The sequence below is a fragment of the Capricornis sumatraensis genome, chromosome 10, assembly GCF_032405125.1.
Source record: "Capricornis sumatraensis isolate serow.1 chromosome 10, serow.2, whole genome shotgun sequence".
In the NCBI taxonomy this organism is placed as follows: domain Eukaryota; kingdom Metazoa; phylum Chordata; class Mammalia; order Artiodactyla; family Bovidae; genus Capricornis; species Capricornis sumatraensis.
The window spans coordinates 89,497,370-89,523,427 of NC_091078.1; the positions used below are offsets into that span (position 1 = coordinate 89,497,370).

The 26,058-nt window shown below is 39.4% G+C and overlaps 1 protein-coding gene across 1 annotated transcript; it reads left to right on the plus strand.

Moving 5' to 3' along the window:
• Window positions 1-18,541: 18,541 nt before the first annotated feature.
• HESX1 (HESX homeobox 1) lies at window positions 18,542-20,009 on the plus strand. Its single transcript, XM_068983190.1, has 4 exons — window positions 18,542-18,698; window positions 19,213-19,412; window positions 19,692-19,793; window positions 19,888-20,009. The coding sequence occupies exons 1-4, from the start codon at window positions 18,542-18,544 to the stop codon at window positions 19,984-19,986; spliced, it is 558 nt and encodes a 185-aa protein (XP_068839291.1). The 3' UTR covers window positions 19,987-20,009.
• The last annotated feature ends 6,049 nt before the right edge of the window (window positions 20,010-26,058 follow it).

A 26,058-nucleotide genomic window follows, 5' to 3' on the forward strand; every position in this document is an offset into this window, starting at 1 on the left:
TAGGTTTTTACATGATACTTCTTGAAGTTCTGGTCTGTGGTATTATAGGAAAGAATCCAATAACCAAAATGACACTAGTGTTTTATTTTTTAAAATGATCCCCCTAGGTTAGTGGTTACCAAACTTATGCACACATAAAAGTCATCTGGGGGAGGTTGTTAGAATACAGATTATCCTATCTTCAGCCCAGCAGAAGAGTCTGATGCCATTGGTCAGAGGTAGGGCTGGGAATCTTGCAGGTGAGTCCAAAGCAGCTCATCCTCAAACCGCATGTTGAAAATCTCTCTCCAGAATGGAAGATAACCATTTCCCTTACCCAAATCACCGTGTATTTTAGACTATTAAAGAATCAAGTAAACATTTAGGAAAGAGTCTTTAGTTCCAGCTGAGGGTGGTGAGAGGGACACCATTTCCAGAATCATCTAGAGAGCTTGGGAATCCTACTTCTTAAAAATATCCCCTGAAAGACTCCATCAATCTCAAATTCTGGTGTAATTGATACTCCTTTCAAGAGCATAATGTATACTGCAAATACTTCTAGATGTTACCTAATAAATCACTCCTTAATGAGACTCCCTTTAACAGATAATTCAGGTTTTTTTCTTACGTCTGAGTTGAACAAAATTCAAGAGTATATTAATTGATAATTGGGGATCCTGAGTCTCTTCCATCTACTCTAAAACATTTGAACCAGTGGTAGAGGTGGGAAAAGCTTTGGGCAGTGGGAGTAAAATAAAATGTTCTGAGGAATGTGTTGCAAAAAGAGGTGGTTGAGCAACCAGAACTATCAGATTCTTCATTGTGCCAGTGCAAGCCACCCTCTGGCCTTTGATCTTAATATTAATACTATTGTTGTTTTTGCTGTTTGCCACAGCATCCTTAGATTATATATATATGGCCAAAGCATAAATCCTTAGAAAGGCCAATTCCAGAGCTTCTACTTCTTGACTCTGAAAAGAATGAAACTTTATTTCTAGGATAATTGTATATGGCTGTTTCTTTTACGGTCGCCTTGATTCATTTTTGGAAGATGAGGACATTGTAAACTAATTTTTTTGACCAATCTGAGAACCTTGAAACCAAGCAGCATTATTTCTGTTTCTTTGGGAAGATGAATAAAAACATGAGCATGAGCTCATGGACATGGACTGAGGAGTCAGCCTAGTTGACTTGGAATCTTAGCTTCAGTCTTTACTAGTTTTATGACACTTTAGGCAAGGTACTTAATTTCTCTGTGTCTCCATTTTGTCATCTAAAAAGTGGGGCTTAATGTAGAGAACCTACATGGTAGAGTCCGGAAGATGTTTAATGAGCTTTCAGAATAGTGCTGGGCACAATAAGTTTCCAGTAAAAATAAGCTAAGTATTCTTTTCATTTTAAATGTTTTAATGCTTTTAAAGCAGCTTTTATTTTCTTCATTTCCCCCTCTAAACTAAAGAAACCATTATTTTCTAAATCAGAAGACCCTCCTCATTGTTGTAGAGATTATGGATAGTATTTTAAATAATATTACCGTTATCCTTGCTAGTGTTTTATCACTGATTTAGAGACTTTTGCCGCCAAAAAAAAAAAATTAATCAATAAATATATATTGTGTTATTCTGGAGAAACGGTGTAGGTACAAAACCAGCAAAGGCTGTTACTCTGTTTTTTGATCTTTGTTTTTTGGCAGTGGGGAGAGGGGAGATTCCCAAAGGTTAAAAGACACAGACCTACATGACATTACTACTCCCCAGAAGTTCTCGGGTGCAATAGGCAAGTCATTGGAAAAGAGATTGCTGTTAGAGAAGCCAATGACTGGTGAAGTATTGAAATCATTTTACTTCTTGGTTTTTAACTTTTTATAGTACTACAGAGGGCAGTAAAAAGTTACTGAGAATTGAGTATACGAGTACTGTTCATAGATCAGTTGGTAAAGAATCTGTCTGCAATGCAGGAGACCTGGGTTCGATTCCTGAGTTAGGAAGATCCCCTGGAGAAGGAAATGGCAACTCACTCCAGTACTCTTGCCTGGAGAATCCCATGGATAGAGGAGCCTGGCGGGCTACTGTCCGTGCGGTCACCACCACCAACGTAGTTAAGTCTCACAGTAAATCAGCACATCCTTCCAAAAACACTAGATGGTGCCCTAAATTTAGTTTTGGGATTTTAAACTGCCTCAGAAAATGGATGTCTTCATTCAATAAATATTAGGTAATGAACAAAATGTTAAAAACCTCTGCCTTTGTGGAGCTACAGTTTAGTGGCAATGGTAGGAAGAAGGACAATGAAATATAAACGTAATATGCAGTATAAGAAATAAAGTATATTAGAAAGTGGGGAGTGCTATGGAAAACAGGGAAAATGAGGTGAAGAGCAGTTGCAATTTTAAATAAGCTTGTCAGAGTGGACTTCATTGAAAAGGTGGCATCTGAACAAAAATGTGAAGGAGTCACTGGAGTGAGCAATGAGTACATCTGAGGAAAAAGTGTTTCAGGAAGAGAAACAACCAGGGTAGAGGCACTATGCCCTAAGGCAGGAGTGGCCTTTCTATTTGAAGGATTGCATAGAGATCAGAGTGGCAGGAAAGCCAGGGTGGAGGAATCTGTTGGGGAGGAGGAAGAGGAGGTAACATCATGTAAAGCCTAATGGCCTAAGTGAGGATTTTGACTTCTACCCTGATTTGGGATAAAAACACTTTTAATGGAGGTTGTGATTTGAAACAAATGTTGGAGAAACTAGATAAACTACTGATATGAGATATCATAAATTATACACAAATTAACATTGTCTTAAGTAAAGTCAGTACTTTGTGAAATATACTGATTTAAAGGAAAAATTATATGTGATTTAGCTAAGTCATGATCAAAATAATATAGGGGCAAAAATAATGTCTTAATAACAGAAGACAGTGAGTTCGTGTAAAAACAAGTGTATGGTTTTTCCTCTTCCCTTTCTGAATAATTCAGCCCTAAAGCCATTGTGTGCATGCCCAGTTGCCCATTCCAGCTCTTTGTGACCCTATGGTCTGTAGCCTGTACCAGGCACCTCTGTCCATGGGATTGTCCAGGCAAGAATACTGGAGGGTGTTGCCATTTCCTCCTCCAGGGGATCTTCCCAACACAGGAATTGATCCTGTGTCTCCTATGTCTCCTGCATTGGCAGGCAGATTCTTTACCACTTTAGGGGCTTTAAAAAAGCCCTTAAAGCCATTAGGTGGAACCAAATAAAGTAGGAGTCTATGCAGGGTGGTGAGACACGGGGGCCCAGAATGAGGTGTTGGAGTCCAGCAAGCAGGGTAGGGCATCCCCACAAAGGAGTGCACTGGTGTGCAGTGCCAGAGCCTGTTCAGGACGTCAGAGCAAAAGATGGGCAAAAATGGCATTTTGGTGGAGAGACAACCCCCAGGCAATAGGATATTGGAGCAGATATGGGGTGGGGATACCTGAGAGGGCTGTTTTGGTGTTCAAGCATGGTGAGGGCTTTTGTGCAGGTTGACAGCTGGCTGCATCTCTGTGGGGGAGGGATGGTAGCAGTGGCAGTTGGGTTACATAGGGGGATACATGCAATAGGTAAATATATCAAGGATAAAAAAAGCCAGGATTCTCACTGTCAGAGAAGGGAATTGCAAATACTGTATGGAAAGAGGGAAAGTTAGAATGAGCCCTCTAGTGCTAGATTAGAATTAGAGGTATCCATGGTCGCTAAGAGTTGGGCACGACTGAGCGACTTCACTTTCACTTTTCACTTTCATGCATTGGAGAAGGAAATGTAACCCACTCCAGTGTTCTTGCCTGGAGAATCCCAGGGACGGGGGAGCCTGGTGGGCTGCCATCTATGGGGTCGCACAGGGTCAGACACAACTGAAGTGACTGAGCAGCAGCAGCAGCAGCAGCAGCATGGCTTCCCTGGTGGCTCAGGCGGTAAAGAAAATGCCTGCAGTGAGAGAGACCTGGGTTTGAACCCTGGGTTGGAAGATTCCCATGGCAACCCACTCCAGTATTCTTGTCTGGAGAATCCCCATGGACAGAGGAGACTGGCAGGCTACAGTCCATGGGGTCATAAAGAGTTGGACACAACTGAGTGACTAAGCACAGCACATGTGAACTCACAGGTTTCAATACATGTATAGGGGTAAACTGGATATAAAGTGTGTATATGTCACATACCTGCATTTATTTCCTTTTTCATTGAGAAAGCCTGTGAGAGAGATGCCCCAATAACAGTGGATGCACATCTGAGTCCATATCTTGGCTTCCAAACACCATTGTTCATTAAAAAGAAATAGGACTGCTCAGAGAAATGGCTGACTCTAGGTCTGGAGCAAGAAAAGAATAAGATACACTTGAGACACCTTGTGCTAGGAGGTAGAAAGTGCTCAAAAATGATGTGTCAAGGGACTTCTCTGACAGTCCAGTGGTTAAGACTTCCCCTTCCAATGCAGGGGATGTGGGTTCAGTCCCTGGTCAGGGAGATCCCACATGCCTCACAGCCAAAAAACCAAACCATAAAATGGAAGTTACGTTGTAGCAGATTCAACAAAGACTTTAGAAATGGTCCACATCAAAAAATGATGTGTGGAAAGAAAGCAAGTCAGCTTGAAGGGGGCTTCCATTAGCCAAATCAGGGGAAATTTCAGCATCACAATAAGTAATGAGATTATAACTCCTTAAATAAAATAGAAAACCATGAGTTCATATTGATATAAATAAATGAATAAAAATATTTGTTGCAAAGTATTTGCATAGGCTTAAAAATAACTTCACCCCCCAAAAAAATTACATTATAAAAGGGGAAAGAGTAACTTTCTAGTGGGAAAACCTGGCAGACACCATCTTAATCAAATGCTGAAAGTTAAAATCACCAATAATGAGATTAATCAAAATTATATGCTACCTGATAGGAAATAATGAGAATACAGCATCAGTTCTGTGTCATCCCCTCAGAGATCACAAGGAAACATGAAACAAATCCTAACTGAAGAACTACTGAAAACACTGCTGAAATGACAGCTGCCTTTTTAAATTATAACCATTTAGAAATATATATTTGCTTTAAGTCAATTCCACTAATATCTGAGTTGCTAGATTGTGGAAATGTTATTTCCAGTTATCTTCCAGTGCTAAAATGAGCTCCTTTGTTTAGGTTATATGTGTGAACTGTATAACAATGATGTTTACAAATCCAGATAAATTCTCCTACAGTATTTTTAGAACCTTTATTATTTAAATTGCATGCTGCCAATTTTCATTAATTTTTTACCTTTTACAGTCTGGGGAACTATATTTTCATTCTGAGGTAATTCAGTTTGCTAAATACTTTGTGATTTGTTTATATGATTAGAAACACAATTTTCAAGTGGTAAACTCTCTTTCACCTCTACTCCTTCTGTTAATGATGTGTGAGTGCATGCTAAGTCGCTTCAGTTGTATCCAACTTTTTGTGATCCTATGGACTCTGGCCCAGAGAAGGCAATGGCAACCCACTCCAGTACACTTGCCTGGAAAATCCCATGGATGGAGGAGCCTGGTAGGCTGCAGGCCATGGGGTTGCGAAGAGTCGGACATGACTGAGCGGCTTCACTTTCACTTTTCACTTTCATGCATCGGAGAAGGAAATGGCAACCCACTCCAGTGTTCTTGCCTGGAGAATCCCAGGAACGGGAAAGCCTGGTGGGCAGCCATCTATGGGGTTGCACAGAATCGGACACGGCTGAATGACTTAGCAGCAGCAGGACTCTGGCCTGCCAGGCTCCTTTATCTATGGGATTCTCTAGGCAAGAATCCTGGAGTTACCATTCTCTTCTCCATGGGATCTTCCTGACCCAGGGATTAAACCCCCATTTCTTGGGTCTCCTACATTGGCAGGCAGCTGATATCATTAACCATTTGGTCACAGAAACTAGAAATGTGGCAATCACAGTCACTTTCTCCCTCTTATTCCCCTCAACAAACAGACACACACACAGACACACACACATACCCCTATAAGTACACCTAATTGGCCTTCATTATGTTGCTTTTCTCTGACCTTTTCTTGAAACATCTCTACCTGAAGACATATCTGAAAAGCCTTCTAGTAACATTGATAATGATAATAAATGATAGCAAATAAAATTTACATAACATTTACTATGTATCAGGGATTATTTCAAGGGCTTTGCAAGTATTAATCTCATTTGATCCTCAATTATCACCATTTAATTATAGAGGAAACTGAGGCACAGAGAGGCTAAGTTACATACCCAAGGTCACATAGTTAAAAAGAGTCAGTGCAGGAATTTGGACCCAGGTAGTGTGACACCAGAGTTGGGCTCTTACCACCCATCAGTCCTGTTCAGTTTCACTCAAGCTGATTTGGGCCCCTGTTTGCTCCCATGCACAACTTCTTGTGTACACATCTTTAAAATTTTGTATTTATTTATTGGTGTTCCTAGAAGAATAAGAGAATTGTGCTAGTTATATTTACAAAAGTAGAGAGAATATTGAACCCATGATATTATATTTTTATTCATTAGAGACAATGAATCCACATATACCCATCACTCCAATTCAGCACTTACCAACATTTTGCAACACTTGCTTCAATTATCTTTCTTTTCTTTCTTGCTTTCCTGAAGTATTTTATTTATTTATTTAATAATTTTATTTAGTTATTTTTGGCTGTGCTGGGTCTTCATTGCTATGCATGGGTGTTCTCTAGCTGCGGCGAGTGGGGGCTATTCTTCCTTGTGGTGATCGGGTTTCTCACTGTGGTGACCTCCTGGTTGCAGACAGCGCAGGCGCTAGGTGTGCAGGCTTCAGCAGTTGTGGCGCATGGGCTTAGTTGCTCTGTGGCCTGTGGGACTATCCCAGACCAAGGATCGAACCAGTGTCCCCTGGTGTCGATTGCAAGGTAAACTCTTAACCACTGGACCACCAGCAAAGCCCTTCTGAAGTATTTTAAACTAAAACCCAGACATTCTGAAATTTCACCTATAAACATTTAAGTAGAATCTTTTGGAGGGACTTTTAGTAAAGGTAACCACGATAACATCATGACACCTAACAAAATTCATGTTAATTACTACCTTCTTAATCATGAGTTTCTTGAGGGCAGAAATCATTTCATCTCCTGGTTACCTAGTACATCCCTGTACATGCTGGAGTTTGATAAATGTTTGTTGTGACTTAAAAGTTTGTTTTTAAGTTGATAAGAAAACCATGGCATTTATCCTCCAGAAACAATGATATAACTGACAATCAGGTTCTCAAGTTAACTGACAGCTCTAATTTAATCTACAATGATTAGATTAAGTGACACTAACATGTAGGCCTGAGCCCCTGGAAGCCTTAAATCCTGAACTATTTTATCTTTGATTACTGAGTCTAGGGAAATCCTGAGTCTAATTTAACCTAGCCCTGAATTTTCTTGTCCTCAATGTCAGTCTGGGGAGGACATAAAGACAGGGGCTAGTACTCTTGCCTGGAAAATCCCATGGACGGAGGAACCTGGTGGGCTGCAGTCTATGGGATCACGAAGAGTCAGACACGACTGAGAGACTTCACTTTCACTTTTCACTTTCATGCATCAGAGAAGGAAATGGCAACCCACTCCAGTGTTCCTGCCCGGAGTATCCCAGGGATGGGGGAGCCTGGTGGGCTGCCGTCTATGGGGTCACACAGAGCCAGACACGACTAAAGTGACTCAGCAGCAGCAGCAGCAGCAGCAGCATACCAGGTGGGAGTGTGCATTGGTAAAGATTTATTGGAATGAAATATGGAAGAATTCACAAAAAGCATATTCTTTTTTCTTCATAATAAATTCTGGTTTATTTTTGGGTGACAAAAAAATAATATATTCTTCAAAGAAACTTTTTCATGGAAATACTCGTGCATATGTGCTAAGAAGGTATTCATTGTTTGTTAGAGTTTAAAAAATTGGAGACACCCAAGTGCCATCATCAAGGGAGTAGTTCAGTAATTGTGATTCTTCCGCCTACTGTAGCATCAGGCAGCTGTTGAAGCATGGGATGGAGCTGCGTGGGCTTATGTCATGTCAGTGTTGGGGAACCACATTGCAGAACAGTACGTGTGTCTGGCTCCCTGTGGATAAAAGCATGTGTGTGCAGCTACCTGTTTATGTCAAGGCATTCTGAAAAGATAGGAAGGAGCACTAAACTGTTAATAGTGGTGGCCAGTGGGTTGGACAGTAAAAAGGGGGTAGAATTGAAGGAAACTATCATTTTACTCTATGTACCATAGTAAATATTACATGAATTTTTTAAAATCAAAAGGCATCAGTGTTTTAGATAATTTTATATCAAGTTTTTGAAACCAAGAATTTGATATATACAAGAGGCACTGTACAGAAAACAATTTTGACTGGTTTGAAAATGTACAAATATGAAACTATAATCTTTTGAGATTGAGAAAAGCCTAAAATGTTTTCTAAATATAAATAGAGGGAACTTTTCTACAAATCTTTATTTAATATCTAATGTTTGATGAGCACTGTAATGGTTGCCAGGAGAGACAAAAGTATGTGTGAAATAATCCCAACTCCCTGGTGGCTCAGATGGTAAAGAGTCCACCTGCAATGGAGGAGACCCGAGTTCAATCCCTGGGTCGGGAAGATCCCCTGGAGAAGGGAAGGGCAACACACTCCAGTATTCTTGCCTGGAGGATCCCATGGACAGAGGAGCCTGGCAGGCTACAGTCCACGGGGTTGCGAAGAGTAGGACACGATTAAGCGACTAAAGCTTATTCTTCTCTTCAACCTTGTAACCACTGAGGATTATACGATGTGTTTCAAGTAATAGCCAAGGCTAATGGCCTTAGGAATGACAGAGTATCACAGACATGAATTGTGCCTCAGGATTCTGAAATTGTAAGCTCAGATTTTAAATGAATCCCCCACAGGTAGCTAGTGGGAGCTACTGTATAGCACGGGGAGCTCATCTTGGTGTCTGTGATGACCTGGATGGATGGGATGGGTGGGATGGAGGTTCAGGAGGAGGGGATACATGCATACATATAGCTGATTCACTTCGCTGTACTACAAAAACTAACAGAACATTGTAAAACACCTGTCAGTTCAGTTCAGTTGCTCAGTCGTGTCCGACTCTTTGCTACCCCATAAACCGCAGCACAGCAGGCCTCCCTGTCCATCACTAACTCCCGGAGTCTTCTCAAACTCATTCCATTGAGATGGTGATGCCATCCAACCATCTCGTCCTCTGTCGTCCCCTTCTCCTCCTGCCCCCAATCCCTCCCGGCATCAGAGTCTTTTCAGATGAGTCAGCTCTTTGCATCAGGTGGCCAAAGTATTGGAGTTTCAGCTTCAGCATCAGTCCTTCCAATGAACACCCAGGACTGATCTCCTTTAGGATGGACTGGTTGGACCTCCTTGCAGTCCAAGGGACTCTCAAGAGTCTTCTCCAACACCACAGTTCAAAAGCATCAATTCTTTGGCACTCAGCTTTTTTTATAGTCCAACTCTTAAACCCCAATTTAAAATAAGGAATCCCCCATCTCACTTTTATTGAATTATAATTACAGAATGTCATAATGTCTAATCTGTGGATTACCCTGGAGTGATATATAAGTAGTTCATAGAAAACTGGGAATTCTCTTACACATTAAGAAGCAATGGCAACAATAGCAAACACACAACATTTATGTGTATTTACAAATGTCTCCTCCTCCTAGTCTCATCTATCCATCCATCCATTTATTTATTCATTTAAGAAATATTAATTGAATGTCTACTTTGCGATTTTTTAGGAGATACTGAAGGTGTTAACAGTAAAATCTAAAGTCTTTTATATATTTTAGAAAACACATTTAAAAATTCTGAGGGTCTCAAATAGAACAGTGTTATTTTTATGCATAAATAAGAGGCTAACATCATGGAGCTTTGCTTATTGCATTTCTTTCTTATCCTCACAGCCTGGTTTTCTTTCTTATTATACTCACAGGCTGGTTTTCTTTCTTATTGTGCTATGAATGTTTTTTTGAAAACTCTGCAAAAACATCTAAGACATTGTGCATTTTTCCTGATGGTTAATGATTTGAGATTTAGTTGAAATACATAATTAGAAAATGTTAGCAAAGCCTGAGTTGATTTACAAGTTACTAGAGCAAAATAAAACATAAACATCTCATTTTTACTTCATCTTGTACATACACGTTTAAAATATAGCCTTCCAGTTTTACAATTCCTATAATCTCTTCTCTTCAATGTCAGTGTGTCAGGCTTTTATTTTTTATTTCAAAATAAATGTAGAAAGATATTGAGGATTGATTATATGGAAGGTTTTACAACCCTTTTCTTAATTGATTGGTATATTTTGATGTTTATATTTTGAAATCCTTGGGAAAGATGTTATCAGTTCAGTTCAGTTCAGTTCAGTCGCTCAGTCGTGTCCGACTCTTTGTGACCCCATGAATCACAGCACGCCAGGCCTCCCTGTCCATTACCAACTCCCGGAGTTCACTCGGATTCATGTCCATCGAGTCAGTGATGCCATCTAGCCACCTCATCCTCTGTCATCCCCTTCTCCTCCTGCCCCCAATCCCTCCCAGCATCAAAGTCTTTTCCAATGAGTCAACTCTTCGCATGAGGTGGCCAAAGTACTGGAGTTTCAGCTTTAGCATCATTCCTTCTAAAGAACACCCAGGGCTGATCTCCTTCAGAATGGACTGGTTGGATCTCCTTGCAGTCCAAAGGACTCTCAAGAGTCTTCTCCAACACTACAGTTCAAAAGCATCAATTCTTCGATGCTCAGCCTTCTTCACAGTCCAACTCTCACATCCGTACACAACCACAGGAAAAACCATAGCCTTGACTAGACGGACCTTTGTTGGCAAAGTAATGTCTCTGCTTTTGAATATGCTACCTAGGTTGGTCATAACTTTTCTTCCAAGGAGTAAGCGTCTTTTAATTTCATGGCTGCAGTCACCATCTGCAGTGATTTTGGAGCCTCCCAAAATAAAGTCTTACACTGTTTCCACTGTTTCCCCATCTATTTGCCATGAAGTGATGGGACCGGATGCCATGATCTTCGTTTTCTGAATGTTGAGCTTTAAGCCAACTTTTTCACTCTCCTCTTTTACTTTCATCAAGAGGCTCTTTAGTTCCTCTTCACTTTCTGCCATAAGGGTAGTATCATCTGCATATCTGAGGTTATTGATAATTCTCGCGGCTTCTTCCAGCCCAGCGTTTCTCATGATGTACTCTGCATATAAGTTAAATAAGCAGGGTGACAATATACAGCCATGATGTACTCCTTTTCCTATTTGGAACTAGTCTGTTGTTCCATGTCCAGTTCTAACTGTTGCTTCCTGACCTGCATACAGATTTCTCAAGAGGCAGGTCAGGTGGTCTGATATTCCCATCTCTCTCAGAATTTTCCACAGTTTCTTGTGATCCACACAGTCAAAGGCTTTGGCATAGTCAATAAAGCAGAAATAGATGTTTTTCTGCAACTCTCTTGCTTTTTCCATGATCCAGCGGATGTTGGAAATTTGATCTCTGGTTTCTCTGCCTTTTCTAAAACCAGCTTGAACATCAGGAAGTTCTCGGTTCACGTATTGCTGAAGCCTGGCTTGGAGAATTTTGAGCATTACTTTACTGGCGTGTGAGATGAGTGCAGTTGTGCGGTAGTTTGAGCATTTTTGGCATTGCCTTTCTTTGGGATTGAAATGAAAACTGACCTTTTCCAGTCCTGTGGCCACTGCTGAGTTTTCCAAATTTGCTGGCATATTGAGTGCAGCACTTTGACAGCATCATCTTTCAGGAGTTGAAATAGCTCAACTGGAATGCCATCACCTCCACCAGCTTTGTTCATAGTGATGCTTTCTAAGGCCCACTTGACTTCACATTCCAGGATGTCTGACTCTAGGTGAGTGATCACACCATCATGATTATCCGGGTCGTGAAGATCTTTTTTGTACAGTTCTTTGTATTCTTGCCACCTCTTCTTAATATCTTCTGCTTCTGTTAGGTCCATACCATTTCTGTCCTTGATCGAGCCCATCTTTGCATGAAATGCTCCCTTGGTATCTCTAATTTTCTTGAAAAGATCTCTTATAGTGGCCATTAATTAGCCATCATCATTTATCCTTTTTATATGTGTCAACCTTCAGTTTGCTAATATTTTAAAGTTTTTGTATCAGTGTTCATAAAAGATATTTGTCTATAATTTAAAAAAAATTTTTTTTGTTATCAGGGTTATTCAGACTTCATAAAACAGATTTAGAAGGGTCCTTCCTCTTCCATTTTCTGAGAGATTGGTATTTGTGTAAGATTTTCTTTAAATGTTTGATAAACCTCACCAGTGAAGTTATCTTGGCGGGAAGTTTTCTCTGTGGGAAAGAATTTGATAACCAATTCTGTTTCTTTAATAGATATGTAGCTAGTCATATTTTCCATTTCATGTTGTTTCAGTTTTTGTAATCATGTATTTTTTTTGAGATTCTTGCCTATTTCATGTAAGCTACTGGATTTACTGGTATAAAGTTGTTCGTTATATCCTTTTTTTTAATGTCTGTAGTCTCTATAGCAGTATCACCTCTTTATTCCTAATATTGGTAATTTGTGTTCTATCTTTTGTTCTTGTCTCCCTACAGGTTCCCCCTTCTCAGTTTTTTATGATGGAGCTTTTTAGATAAATTATCTAGTGCTGCGTAAATCACCCAAAACTTGGTGGTTTAAAACAGTAGTGTTCATTTAATACCTCTCACTGTTTCTCTATGTCAAGAAATCAGGAGTGACTTGGATACCCAGTCCTGTCTTGTACTTTTCATTAAGATTGTGGTCAGATGTCATCTGGGGCTTTAGTCATCTGAAGGCTTGAATGGAGCTGGAAGATTCACTTGCCAAGTGGCATATTCACACAGCTGGCAAGTTGATGTGACTGTTGACAGGAGACTTCAGTTCCTCTCCATGTTGGCCTCTATACCTATCATGGTGGCTGCCTGCATGTGCTTACTTCTCTTTGATTATGAGATTATGTTTGCTTAGTTTTAATCTGTGGGATTTTGTGACCTAAATTATTGAGGCTTTCTCCCAGAGAGTGTTTGGTCTGCTTTTGCCGGGAACCAATATTAAAGTGACCTCAAATGAGAATCTTCCGTTCAACTCCCCTACCTACTACTAGCCTGAGGGTTAGAATCCTGGTTTCTGTGATGCTAAGGATTTTTGCTCTTGTGGGTGACCTGTTATTTATCATTTGTCTGCTGATCACTGCTCCCAGTTCTGAGTTCAGTTCTTGGTTGTTGGGTTTTTACTGTTTCATGTGGTGAGGAAACAAAATTTCCCTTACTTTTTCAGATCTCAGCATTGCACTTGAAGATATATTTTATACAAGATCTAATTGTTTTGTAGTGGAAGAGTCTTTCAAGGAATATGGCCCAGCGTATTGCTATAACAGAAATGTCTCATTCATTCTCCAGTTTACCTCAAATTTGGCTTTTTTTCTCTACCCTTCCAGCTTGCCAAAGTTGACAGTAACTCCCTTGTTAACAAATCTGTGGATACATTTGTCTTCTTTTTACCCAGCCTCTTAGCAGCATTGACACAGCTGATCATTCATTTATTATTTCATCTAGTTTTAGCTGAGCACTGTTGTGGATGCTAGAACAAACAAAAATTCTAAAGATAAGAAACAGGCGATAAACAGGAAACAAGATGAACATATAATAAGACAAAAGGGCAGGAGAAAGGGCATCAAGACTCCTGAAATTTTTTAAGGGACTGAAAGAGTAAGCCTTATTGGAAAAAATTGTATATAAGGAAATACTTGAAGGAGCTAACAGAGTAAGTAAACTGAGAATATGTGAGGGAAGAACATTCTAGGGAGTGAAAACATCCAGTGTACAGGCCTGAGGCAGAACTGTACCTATGTTTTCCGGAAGAGGAGAGGTCCCGTGTAGCCAGAACAAAGTCAACATGGGAGATGTGATGAAAGATAAGATCAGATCGGGAAGGGGAGCTGGCAGATCATGTGACACCCTGTGTAACACTATAAAGACTGACTTTTACTGAGATGGGAAGCCATTTTTTGAGCAGAGTTGTGACATGAACGGATATGTTTTTAAATAATCCCTCTTGCTGGCTACTGTGTTGATAGAAAACCATGAAGGATCAAGGATGGACACAGTGAGACCACTTAGATATCGTTGTAACCATCTTTCTCCTTGATCCTTTTTCCTCTCTTGGGTTGATTATCATTTCTCCAGACTTTTCCCTTGGCTTACTACCTGTTTCCTTCTTTAGTTCTTTCTCCAGCACATCTTCTCCAATTTCTAAATATTGAAATACCTCAGACTTGGTCTTAAGATCCTTCTTGTGTCTAGGGCCATTCACTGGGTGATCTCATACAAACCTCTGGCTTTTAATGGTTTTAATACATATGATTTGTGCTAGTGATGCACAAACTTAGAGATTCAACCCTGAGCTCAAACTCAGAAATCCAGTAACCCACTTGCAATCCAAACTGAAACTCTTCATTTCCCCCCAAACCTTTCCTCCCCTAGTCCAGACTTCCACACCCCAATAAATGACACTATTTTTGCTCAAGCCAAAAAAACAGTCATCCTAATGCCTCTCTTTCTTCATTTCTACCAATCCACCAGCAAGATGTGTTTTTCTGTTCCCACATGAAGGAGCTGTTTCCTCCACGATGCTGTATGTCAAATAACCTCAGAAATCTCAGTAGCTTAATAAACAATGAATATTTATTTTTCTCACCCATGAAACTGCAGGTCAGTCGGTGTTTGGCTGTTTGCCTGGGCTCAAGCTGCAGGATGGGGTGGGGTCTCCTTCACATGTGTTCATTCTAGGGCTTAGGCTGAGAGGCAGCAACTGCCCCGTGGATGACCACACAGTGATGTCAGAAGCTCAGGGGGGCAAACCAGTCATATTTCAGGCTTCTAGTCACAACACTTGCCATTGACTGAAGCAAGTCACATGGACAAGCCCAAAGCTGAGAGGTGGGAAGTACACTGTATCCACGATGAGGCCACAGCAAGGGGATAGCTATATAATATATTGTGGGGATGAAAGAATTGGAACTAATTATCCAATTACTTCATCTCCCACAACCTCCTAAAGAATTGTACCACTTCCCAGATCCACTGTTAGCCATCATCTCTTGCTCCTGGACAGTTATCTCTCTTCTCATCATACCTAGAACAATGCCTTGCATTAGTATATGCTCAGTAGGAACGTAGTGAATAAACAACTCTCAGGTGATCTTCGATTTCACTGGTTACACTCATCACTCTTCAGTCTCTTTCTATGTAGCAGCCAGGATGGGATTTTAAAACTGTAAATCCTATCTGTGCTATAAAGAGAAATATATCTGTTCTCTGTCCCTGGTTCCAGGCACACAGCTCCTAAATTTCCTGGAATTTCCTGAGTAAAAAGAGTGATAGGAGCATCTTTTCTTCTAATGTCATGACTCTTGGTGGGCTTCTCAGTAGCTTCAAGATGTGGGCTGGTCACAGGAAAGACCAAACCTAGATTAGAGGCTTATAATTTTCAGCCCCACCTGCCAGTCTCAGGGGAGGGGAAAGGGACTAGAGATTGAGGTCAATCACCAATAGCCGATGATTAATCAATCTTGTGTATGTAATGAAACTCCATAAAAAAAAGCCACTTAAAAAAGATCAGGATTCTGATCTTGGCAAACACATTGAAGTGCTGGGAGGGTGGTGTGCCCAGAGGGGGCATGGAACCTCTGTGCCCCTTCCCCCACACCTTGCCCTACACATCTCTTCCATCTGCTCCTGAACTGTATCTTTTCTAGTAAATGTAAACAGCATGCCTTCTTGAGTTGTATGAGTTCTAGCAAATAATTGAACCTGTGAAGGGGAACTCTGAATTTACAGTCGGTTAGTCAGAAGTACAAGTGGCAACCTGGGACTTGCAAGTGGTATCTATAGTCTTGGTGGACTGAGCCCTTAACCTGTGGGGTAGTTAGGGTCAGAACTGAATTGTAGGATACCCTGTTGATGTCTACAGAGAACTGGAGAGTCGCTTGGTGTGGAAAAGCCCATATGCATTGGGTATCAGAAGTGTTGTGAGTAAAAACAACTCAGACTGTCATATTAGTCCCAGCTTAAAACCCTGCCCTGGGTTCCCTTTGCACTTGAACTCCTTATCACGGTCTTTATAGGTCTTCATAAATGCATCCATTATCCAGCCAGGCCTGGCTCTCCAAACTCTAGCATCTGGTACCACTCACCGCTCTCTGGCTAACTGCCCTTTTCCTCCTCAAATATTCCAATACCTTTCAGCTGCAAGACCTTTGTACTTGGTGTTCCTTCTGACTGGAATGCTCTTTCTCAAGATCTTGGCATGCTAGCGTTCTCTTATCCTCAGCTAAAATGTCACCTCCTTAGAGAGGCCTCCCTGACCATCAATACTTAAAGACCCTCTTCTCACTCCACCTCTACCCCCATTATGTTTCATCACCACCACCTTGTTTATTCCTTTCAGTGAGTTTATCGCTCTCTGAAATTACCTTGCTTTTGTTCATTCCTAATCCTAGAATGGTGTCTAACACGTTAAGTGCTCTGTAAAAGTCTGTCGAGTGGATATATAAGAGAAAACATTGCCTCCAGTTTTTTAAAGAAACTCTTTGCTATCTTTTATTTTCATATACTCATCCAGATGTAAAATAATACGGTATTAAGTCCACATAAAATCAACTCAGGATAAATAAAATATTGCAGTGTCTGTGTTGATAAAGAAGAAATTGGGGACTGGAGTTGCGTCAGCCTGTGCCGTGGCACCCTGCAGTGTGTGCCTCTAGGGCCCTAGTCTGTGGGGTCGAAGGTCTCAGTAAGGCCACCTTCTACCCTTACTGAGGAGCCAGCTTTCCTGACTCATCTTTCTTCTTTTTCCATCCTCATCACTGGTTAATGTACAAGATAATTTATTTATTAATATTTACAGTCATTGTTTGTTGGCTGTCTCACTGCCCCCCATCTCTGCCACCACTGTGAGCTTCATGGACACATGAAGGCAAGGATCCTATTCGGTTTTTTAGGTACGCAGTAGATGTTCTTCCATTTGTGGGATGAATCAATGAATGAATGTTTCAAAGGAAAGGAAAGAATCTGGAAGGTCCTGAATCAATCTCTTTCTCCAGGTCGCTCCAGAGTAGGGGAGCCCCCACTGTTTACCTTCCAAGACACTGTAGGCAAAACCTCCGTGAGGATATATGTTTACTAGTTTATTCATTGTCAGAATGGCTTTACTTGTATATTTATAACTCCATCTTGTGAGCATGTTTTGTTTTCTATGTGAATCCTTTGTTCACACTGGAGCTCACATAAGGAGGAATTTAGCTTGGTATTTATGACATCGTGATAGGAAGTGACATCACACAGGGCAAAATCTGATAAAGTTCAGCTCTGTCCTGTAGAGGCTGTTTCCTCCTTGAGCACACACTATTTTTCTTCTTCCCACAAGGAAAGCCCAGTAGTTGTTTGAATGCTGACTAAAAGTGTTACAACTTTGGTGAGAAGTGGTCACTTCAGAATCTTCTCATTTAGCAGCTGTATTTCTCTTTTAATTTCACATTTTCTTAGGATGATGAAAATATTTCGTTCTTGGTTATTTTTCACAAGTCTTCTTGTCCTCATGAGAACCATCCAGTCTCTCAAAATATCAACAAAAATTTTTCTTTAAAAGATAAATTATGTATTTTTCTTTGAAACAACTGATGGGAGAGAAATTCTTCCTTTAGTTTGAATAGGCATACTTTTAAGTTGCTTGGAGGTAGTTATATATGAATCTTCATGTTATATCTCTCTCATTTAAAAGAAAAGATGAAATAAGAGAATTAACTCATTAATTATTTAAAATACTTGGTGCAACTGTTCCTTGTGAGTTAATCCAGGCACTTGGAAGAAAATTACACTCAGTGTTAATAACATTGCCAACCTTTTCCAGTAAGCTGCACTCCAAATACTATTGTGTTTTCATTGACAACAGTCACTATTACATATGCATGTGAAAAACGGGCATTTTCATCAGAATTACTGTAATAGCATTAAGAGATTATTATTTTTCCAATGTCTTTGGAAGAAAATTCACTTAAATTAGATTATTTATTACTTGACTGCTCTTCTGTCTTGCCTGTATGTTTAGGTAACGAGTCCATGGAAGTATAAACTTCAGAATAAAAAGCATGATTTTATACATTGATGATTTCAAATAAAAGAGGAGTGCTAGTCTGTGTGCGTCATTTCTTTTGAGAAAGTTAAGTCTGTGTTCTGTTTAGGAGAGATAACACTTTTTGTCCCCATAGGTGGCCCCTGTGGTGTAGCCATTAGTTGCTAATTACTTGCAAACAAATAAACAATTAACTCCTGGAGCTGCTGGCTGGGCCAGTGTGCATTGACATGCTAAAACTTTCTGAAACGGGATTTTAATTAGTGACGTTCTAAATCCAGCCCCCTTGTCAGCAGAGCAGTGAGGTGAACAGCAGGAAGGTCCAGCCCCGGACACGTGGGGCAGAGCCAGCCCGGGAGGCTTGGAGCTGTTGCTCTGTGCAGCCCACGCAAGGATGTCTCCTAGCCTTCAGGAAGGTGCTCGGCTTGGGGAGAGCAAACCCTCACCCTGCCCCTTTTCAATTGAGAGTATCTTAGGACTGGACCAGAAGAAAGACTGTGTTCCATCCACGAAACCCCACAGGCCCTGGGCAGACACCTGCGGCTCTTCAGGTACGCCACAACTTAATTTTTAAATTTCTTTGTTAATTTGTTTACAGTGTTTAATTTGGCTTTTTTCTCTTTTTTTCATATTACATAGACTTAGAGAAAAACTTTACTTTCATCCAAGTACATAATTGAAATAGCTAGCACTTTTAATGCCTCCATCTGAGTGTTATGGGAAATAAAAAGAACATTGGCCTTAGATCCAAGTAGGTATGAAGTGCACCCATGAGAAATGCCAGGAGCCTTTATTTACTTCAGAAGAGCTCTAGGTTTATTTGCCATATCATATATTCTAAATCTTCTCACTGGAAGAATAAATGACATTCAGAAGTCAGAATGTGTTCTCTATCAGCAAGACAGAGCTCTCATTTTTGTTTGCTTTTTGGATTTTGGTCTCCTGTGAAACCCAGAAGAATTCTACTAGGAAAGTTAGAGACAAGTTTCTGAAATTACTTCTTATACAACTTTGTAAAATATAGAAATGGACACCTAAAATGGGATTTCTTTTTTGTCTTTTTAGGGAAAGAAGTTAACCTATGTCTACATGTCCCAACTCTTCCCAGTGGGATCTCTTTACCTCAAACTGTGGATCACTCAGTGCCGGAAGAAAGTGTTTGGAAATACAAAGATTACTTTGCACCCTCAGAGAGACTTTCTTTGAAAAGAGAGTTGAGTTGGTATAGAGGACGAAGACCCAGAACTGCTTTTACTCAAAACCAGGTAGGAAGTTTTTTCAGCCAATAATCTTAATACAAAGGCTTTAACTGATGCCCTGTTGGGCAAAAAGCCCATCCACTTTGGGATCTCAGTTTAGAAGCCTTATTAATGAAACAATAGACTGTATCTCTCTCCCCTTTAACAGTTTCTGGATAGTCATTAAAAAAAAAAAGCTTACAGATTAATCGCCCAAGATTTGAATGCAATTATTTTGCTATACACATTAAAGTCTATTTTATGATGACAGATCAACATTTTAAATAACTATTTCCTTATTCTTAGATTGAAGTGTTAGAAAATGTCTTTAGAGTAAACTGCTATCCTGGCATTGATATCAGAGAAGACTTAGCTCGAAAATTGAACCTAGAGGAGGACAGAATCCAGGTAAATTTTCGGACTTAGTTATTACTTGTAGCAATGAAAATGTTAATAATAAAATAACATTTCTGAGGTCTGTTTTATCTTCCCTTAATTTTAGATCTGGTTCCAAAATCGGCGTGCAAAGCTGAAAAGGTCACATAGAGAATCACAGTTCCTAATGGCAAAAAAAAATTTCAACACAGATCTCCTGGAATAAATGGAAAACTAAACGTGGAATTATCTTCCAGTTGCAGAACATGAAGAATTAATGGAAATATCAAGTATTGAAAATGTTATGTTTTCTGTGTTTAATCTGAGTATTGTCATTTTTATTGGAAAATACATTGTAAATAATTACTATTATAACATGGCACCTGTTATACTTGGGCACTGTTAGTTACAATAAAAGCCTTTCCTATATATTTTAATAAACATTTACAGAAAAAGCCAGTTATTTTTGGTGATCAAATTTAATCAAATTAGTTTATTAAAATCAGTAAACTCATAGCTAATTGACTCTACAACTGGATTCCATTTACAAAATAATTCAAGTCAAATAGTCTGAAGAATGGCACAAAGATGTGATTTGTTTCAATAAATTCCCTTCAACTGCATTTTGAAATGTGATTATACTTAATATAGCATATGATTTATTCATGAATCTTTTGTTTCTCTTTATTTCTGGCATAAAGCAGTGAGATTTTCTCACCATATATCAATACAAATTCTTATAACACTCTAGTTTCAAGTTTTTTATTCAGCAAAGTTATTATGCCAAAGTAAAGATGTAAAATCATCAATCGTCTTATTCATTCCATTAGTATTGGATTACGCAAAAGAATTGAGCTACAAATAAAAGGAAATTTTAGTTATTTTTCTAGTCCACTCAATATCATGCTTTACTTTCATTCATCAAAATGCGAATGATCATTTGGCTTATATCCATTTCCAGTTAATCATCTGTATGTTTTGTTACAAACAATACGTTGACTGAGGAGGTAGGATAACCGTCCTGTCTTTTGTATATGTTCTGACATTGTCACTGGAAATAACCAGGGCACTTTCTGGGACAAAAACTGTATTTTCTTTGCATTTGCCATGGTTCCTGTCAGTTCCCTACTGGGAATCTGGGGATTTGCTTTCCATTTAATTAATGGAAGGCCAGAGTGGATGTTCTGTTTAATATAAGCTGGAGGATGCTGACGTTGTTTCCTGGCAGCTGTATTCCAGCTTCACCCATTTGGATTGAATTCTCCCTTGCTTCCCTTTTCTTTTCTACCTTTTACCTTTTCTTTCCTCTGCTTTTCTTTTCTCTCCTGGTAAGGACCAGAGTAGAAGGTTCTTGTTGAATTACTGTATCTATCATGGTTTTATATTTTTTTTTCTTTCATTTTTAAATTGCATGAGCAAGATTAGAGGAGTTTGCATTTTCTGATGAGGAAAAGTAGAATGACTCAGATTTCAGAGCTTTTAAAAAAACATTTACTGAGAACAATTTGGAGGAAGGGCCGCTCTGTGTCCCAGTAAGCTCTGTGTCAGCAGTAAGCTGTACTTATCCTGTTTCACTATTGCTGGATGGAGAGTAGGGAGGAAGAGAAGGGCAGCAGGGAAGTAAATGGAAGAACAGAGGCATTAAATGTTTTCCGAGGAAGTCTCTGCTGTCAGACTGTGGAGCTGCTTTTTTTAACATAAAGAACTGCTTTCAGTAATATACAATTTGGAGCCCTGTTTATGAAATATGTTAGTCACAGTTTATCCACTGGGTACTTATTTGTTCTTCATAGGTTCCTGTGAAATTATGTTAAAGTGGAGGACTAGAAGTCATCAGGAGTGAGTTGGAGGGGAAAGGGTCATGTGATGGGTAAGCTTTTTCAAATAGCCATTTAATTTAATCCCTAAGGTCATATTTACATATTGTAAACAATTCAAGCAGTATAAGAGTTAAACCTCTCTCAAATCTCCTCCTTCACAGATAAGCATCATTAAACATTTCTCTACACCTTTTTGTGTATAAAAGCATGTGTATATGTATAATATATATACACTTGTATATGTATTTGTTGTTTTTGCTGTTAATTTTTAAATTTCATCACAGTTGACAGTCTGTGCATCTTTCCAACATCTTTCAGTTTCAGACATACAGTTCTGTTTTGTTCTTAATGTTTGCTTGGCTTAGCAAGTCCTATGTATAACTATTTCATAATGTTAATATTTTAAGTATTTTTGAACTAGAGCTTTTCATACATTGAGAGTTTTCAAAGAGTGATCATAGCTTATGTAGAATTTATCTAAGATTAAACCTAACCCCCAAGTCTGAGAAGTATGAGAATTCTTTATAAACTTACAGACTTTAGAAAAAGATGAAACAGCATCACAAACCTTGATAAACAACTAATAATGTATTTAAATTATTTTTTACTTATACGAACTTATACCTGTAAAAAGTCTGGTGAGGAAAGAAACAGTATTTTTCAGTGACAGTTTAATATAACAGATTTATGTGCTTTTAAAATTCAATTTTGTGTATAATTGAAAAAAAATGTTAAACGGAAGTTACATATTTATAACTGAAATCGTTTATAATAGAAAGTATGCACTTTTAACTGAAACAAGTAGCATTCAGAAGTCAGAAAAAAATAAATACAGAAATTGTCATATTGAAGAAATAACTCTGAATGTAATATGTGCATACTTTTATATTTTCAGATACTAATAACAATATAATAAAATATTGTGAAGTGAGTTCATAATATGTGAGAATATTCAAGAGATAAGATAATATACATGGTGACTAGTATATTTCCCCTAAAATCATTTCCCAAAACCTAAAAGATAAAGGCTGTTCTTGTTAGAGGAAATAATGTGTTGGTAATTTTTTTTTTAAGCAATTGTCAGTATATTGGAGAGAATATGATGATATTCAGGAGGAAAACTAGACTTTAACTTTGAGGAAAAATCAAGCAAGATGAAAATGGAAATGAAAGCCAAGATAAAATTATCTTTTCCTTGAAACACGCAGGCTCTCTCTAATCCATAGCTTAACTCTGCTCCTAGTAATTCCAAGCCTTTGTCTCCATTAATGCCAGGACAAGGTGAACAGTAGTAACAAATCAAACTAATGCAGTCAGGCTAATACCTGGAGCGTCTCTATTATCTGTTGACTGCTTAAATAAGGTTATTTGGTCTCCTGTAATGGCATTTGTCTCTTGTGAAGCCAGCCAGCCAAAGCCCATCACTAACGAGTGCTGGTGGAAACAATGGCTGTGTGTGCTGGTGGTCAACTTTTGAGTTAATCAGTGTTAATAGCTGCTTTCACCCCTTGCATCTTATCACACACTTATGTGAGTGGCATAAATCTCCCAAACACAACACAAGACAACACAACACACAGAATCAACCTGGGCCTTGTGTTTTTGGTCCACTTGCAATATGCTAGCCCGTTTACTTGATGTGGACTCCAAATCAAAGTGTGACAGATAGTGACTTGTTGACTCCATTTCACTGAGTCCCATAGGACTAAAAGTTCCTCCACATGTTTTTGGCTAAATTTAATGCTTATTTTGACTGTTCTGCCTTCTCTTGGGGCAAGAATCCAGAGCAGCAGAGCAGCCAAGGCAGCTCTCGGGGGCTCCTAGCATTCCATTAGACTCAGCTTTTCCATTTTCCGCCCTCCTATTTTCTCATTCCCACCCTTTTTCCTTTCTCCCTGCTAATGCCTTGGTAAGTTTGTTGGTGTCAGCAGGCTTTATTGAGTCCAGTAAATATGTTTATTGCTCTATGAGTTAGCAACATTTAGGAACTTAGTGTTCTTTCCCTCCAGGCCTCCATGGGCGGCTTAGTGGACTATCTCCCTTACTTAGTACTTTATGACTGAGTGATTTCAATGAAATGAATGATACTATAGTTTATGTTCTATTACTGTATCATAAGCTTGCAAAAACTAATGCACCTATTACAGCTGGTGTTGGTCAAGGAGTTGTATAACGATTTGTTGTTTTTCATAAAGCCCAACCTCTTTGATGGTTATTTATGGATTTGTGGTGCCACCAGCCCTGCTCTTCCTTGATCTCTAGTTCAATCAAGTCAATCAGTCAAAACATACTCACTGGAGGCAGCAGAGCCATATAGTCAAGAAATTGGAATATTGTCTGGTCATCTGACTTCAAACCACAGCAGCTGTTTGACTTTGGGCCAGTTAGTCAATCTCTTTAGGCCTCAGTTTCCTCGTCTATAAAAAGGGGATAATAATGGGACTTATTTCATAGAATCATTGGGGGAATTAAGTGAGATAATAGTTAAGACTTAGACTAATGCCTGGCACATATAAAACAGTGTTGGCTCTTGTTACAATAATGTGCTGGAGATAATGTGCTAGGGAATATAGAATAAATGAAGTTGTCTGGAACTGTGTTTTCATGTCTGGAACAATGTATGGCACATAGTAGGTTCTCAATCAACAGTCTAGAACAAATGAAAACAGTTCTTGGTCTCTAGGAACTCACCACATGGTGGAAAGAAAAGACTATTCAATGATTATTTAACAAATATTTGTTCAGTATCTGTCTGCCTTGAGCCACTTAGCCACTATGTGAATCTCTAGGGTTGGAGTGATGAAGAAGTCAAACAAGATCTCCACTGTCTGGGGACTTAGTATACCCAGTTCCTAGTGCAGTTCAGGAGGGAGGGAGAGAGAGAGAGAGTGCCCAGTCAAGGGAAATAGTTGGCCCACAATAGATGGTGAATGAACGACATAGAAAATAACACAGGAAAGTATATAATTAGGGACAAAATTAATGTGTGTAAATGGTTAGGACTACTGTAGGCTTTAGGAGGGAAAGGACCAGAGAGATGTCTAAAGGTTAGTCCTCAACTTGTTGTCCAACATGGATGCAATGGGAAAAGGGTAAGGCTTAATGCAGGAAGGAGCTGGGTGCTGGTGGAAGGGTGTTCCAGGTGAGGGAACAACATGGGAGAAGACTCAAGAGCTGGACAGCATGAACAGTGTCCTCATTAGGGTGGAAGGGGCCAACTTCATGGCCATGCAACCCCATGCAGTTACACAGGGCCCTCTCTGCCTTTGGTTTAATGCTCTGCTGCTGACATTCTTTGACCAAGAGGTGCCACATTTTCATTTTGCACCGAGCCCCTAAAATTTTGTAGCCAGTCCTGCCTCTTGAGGGTAGATAAAGAAAAAGCCCAAGGAAGTTCAGTTTGATATGGTGGTAAATAGTGAGCCATGTTTGGCTATAGAATTAGGGTTGCAGCCTGGTTTAGGATGATAGAAGCAGGACACAAGTTTAAAAAAAAACAAACCATAAACAGCTGGATTGAGGGAATCAACCTATCTACAGGTACAGTATGTGCTTTTGAAATTGAGGGCCTGGGTGAGAGTGGGGGCAAGTGGAGATGAAAAGAGAGAGGGAGATTACAGAGTGGGGAAAAGGAAGAGAGAGTGAATTGAAAGTGCTGCAAGCTTGGAATGTTTGAAGACCACTAAATACATGAGAGCCGGATCATGTTTAGCCCACAGCTTACACACTCCAGCAAGGAACTTGACTTACCTACTGTTACTTCTAGTGTTAGGAAAACATGTTTTCTTAGCAATTTGCAAAGTAATCCCTGCAAATAATAGTTTTGCAAGTAATAATCATCCTATGAGTAATAACAATAAGTCTGCTAACAGGTTTTTCCCATAATCTACACTTTTTTGATTGCTTCATCATTTTCCCTGGTGGCTCAGAGGTTAAAACGTCTGCCTCCAATGCGGGAGACCCAGGTTCGATCCCTGGGTTGGGAAGATCCCCTGGAGAAGGAAATGGTAACCCACTCCAGTATTCTTGCCTGGAGAATCCCATGGACGGAGAAGCCTGGTAGGCTACAGTCCACGGGGTCACAAAGAGTCAGACATGACTGAGTGACTTCACTTCACTTAATCATTTTCCCACTGTGCTCTAGCTTTTCAAGAGGGTACCAAAGCTTTAAAATACTTGAAAACCATTCTTACTAAGAGATGAAGAATAGAGAAAAATCTTAGACCTGTTTTAACAAGGCAAAAAATTCCTGCAAAGTTAAATGAAATCCAAAATGGTTCTGTGTGTGTGTGTGTGTGTGTATTCGATATAATAAGTTTGGAAATTGAAATTTAGGGAAAATTTTACTTTTTTAATGAATTATCTCAAAACTTCAAACTATGTTCAGAAATTTAATAACAAAGCTTTGAAGTACCTTTATTTTTTTTTAATTTTGTTTTAATATTTTGTCAGTTTTTGGCTGTGATGAGCTTTGTTGC

Excerpts from the sequence above, each read along its gene's own strand:
- HESX1 (XM_068983190.1), top strand. The coding sequence starts at position 18,542 with ATGTCTCCTAGCCTTCAGGAAGGTGCTCGGCTTGGGGAGAGCAAACCC. Across the intron at positions 18,699-19,212 it reads AGACACCTGCGGCTCTTCAG|GGAAAGAAGTTAACCTATGT; the intron begins GTACGCCACAAC and ends TTGTCTTTTTAG. Across the intron at positions 19,794-19,887 it reads TAGAGGAGGACAGAATCCAG|ATCTGGTTCCAAAATCGGCG; the intron begins GTAAATTTTCGG and ends CCTTAATTTTAG.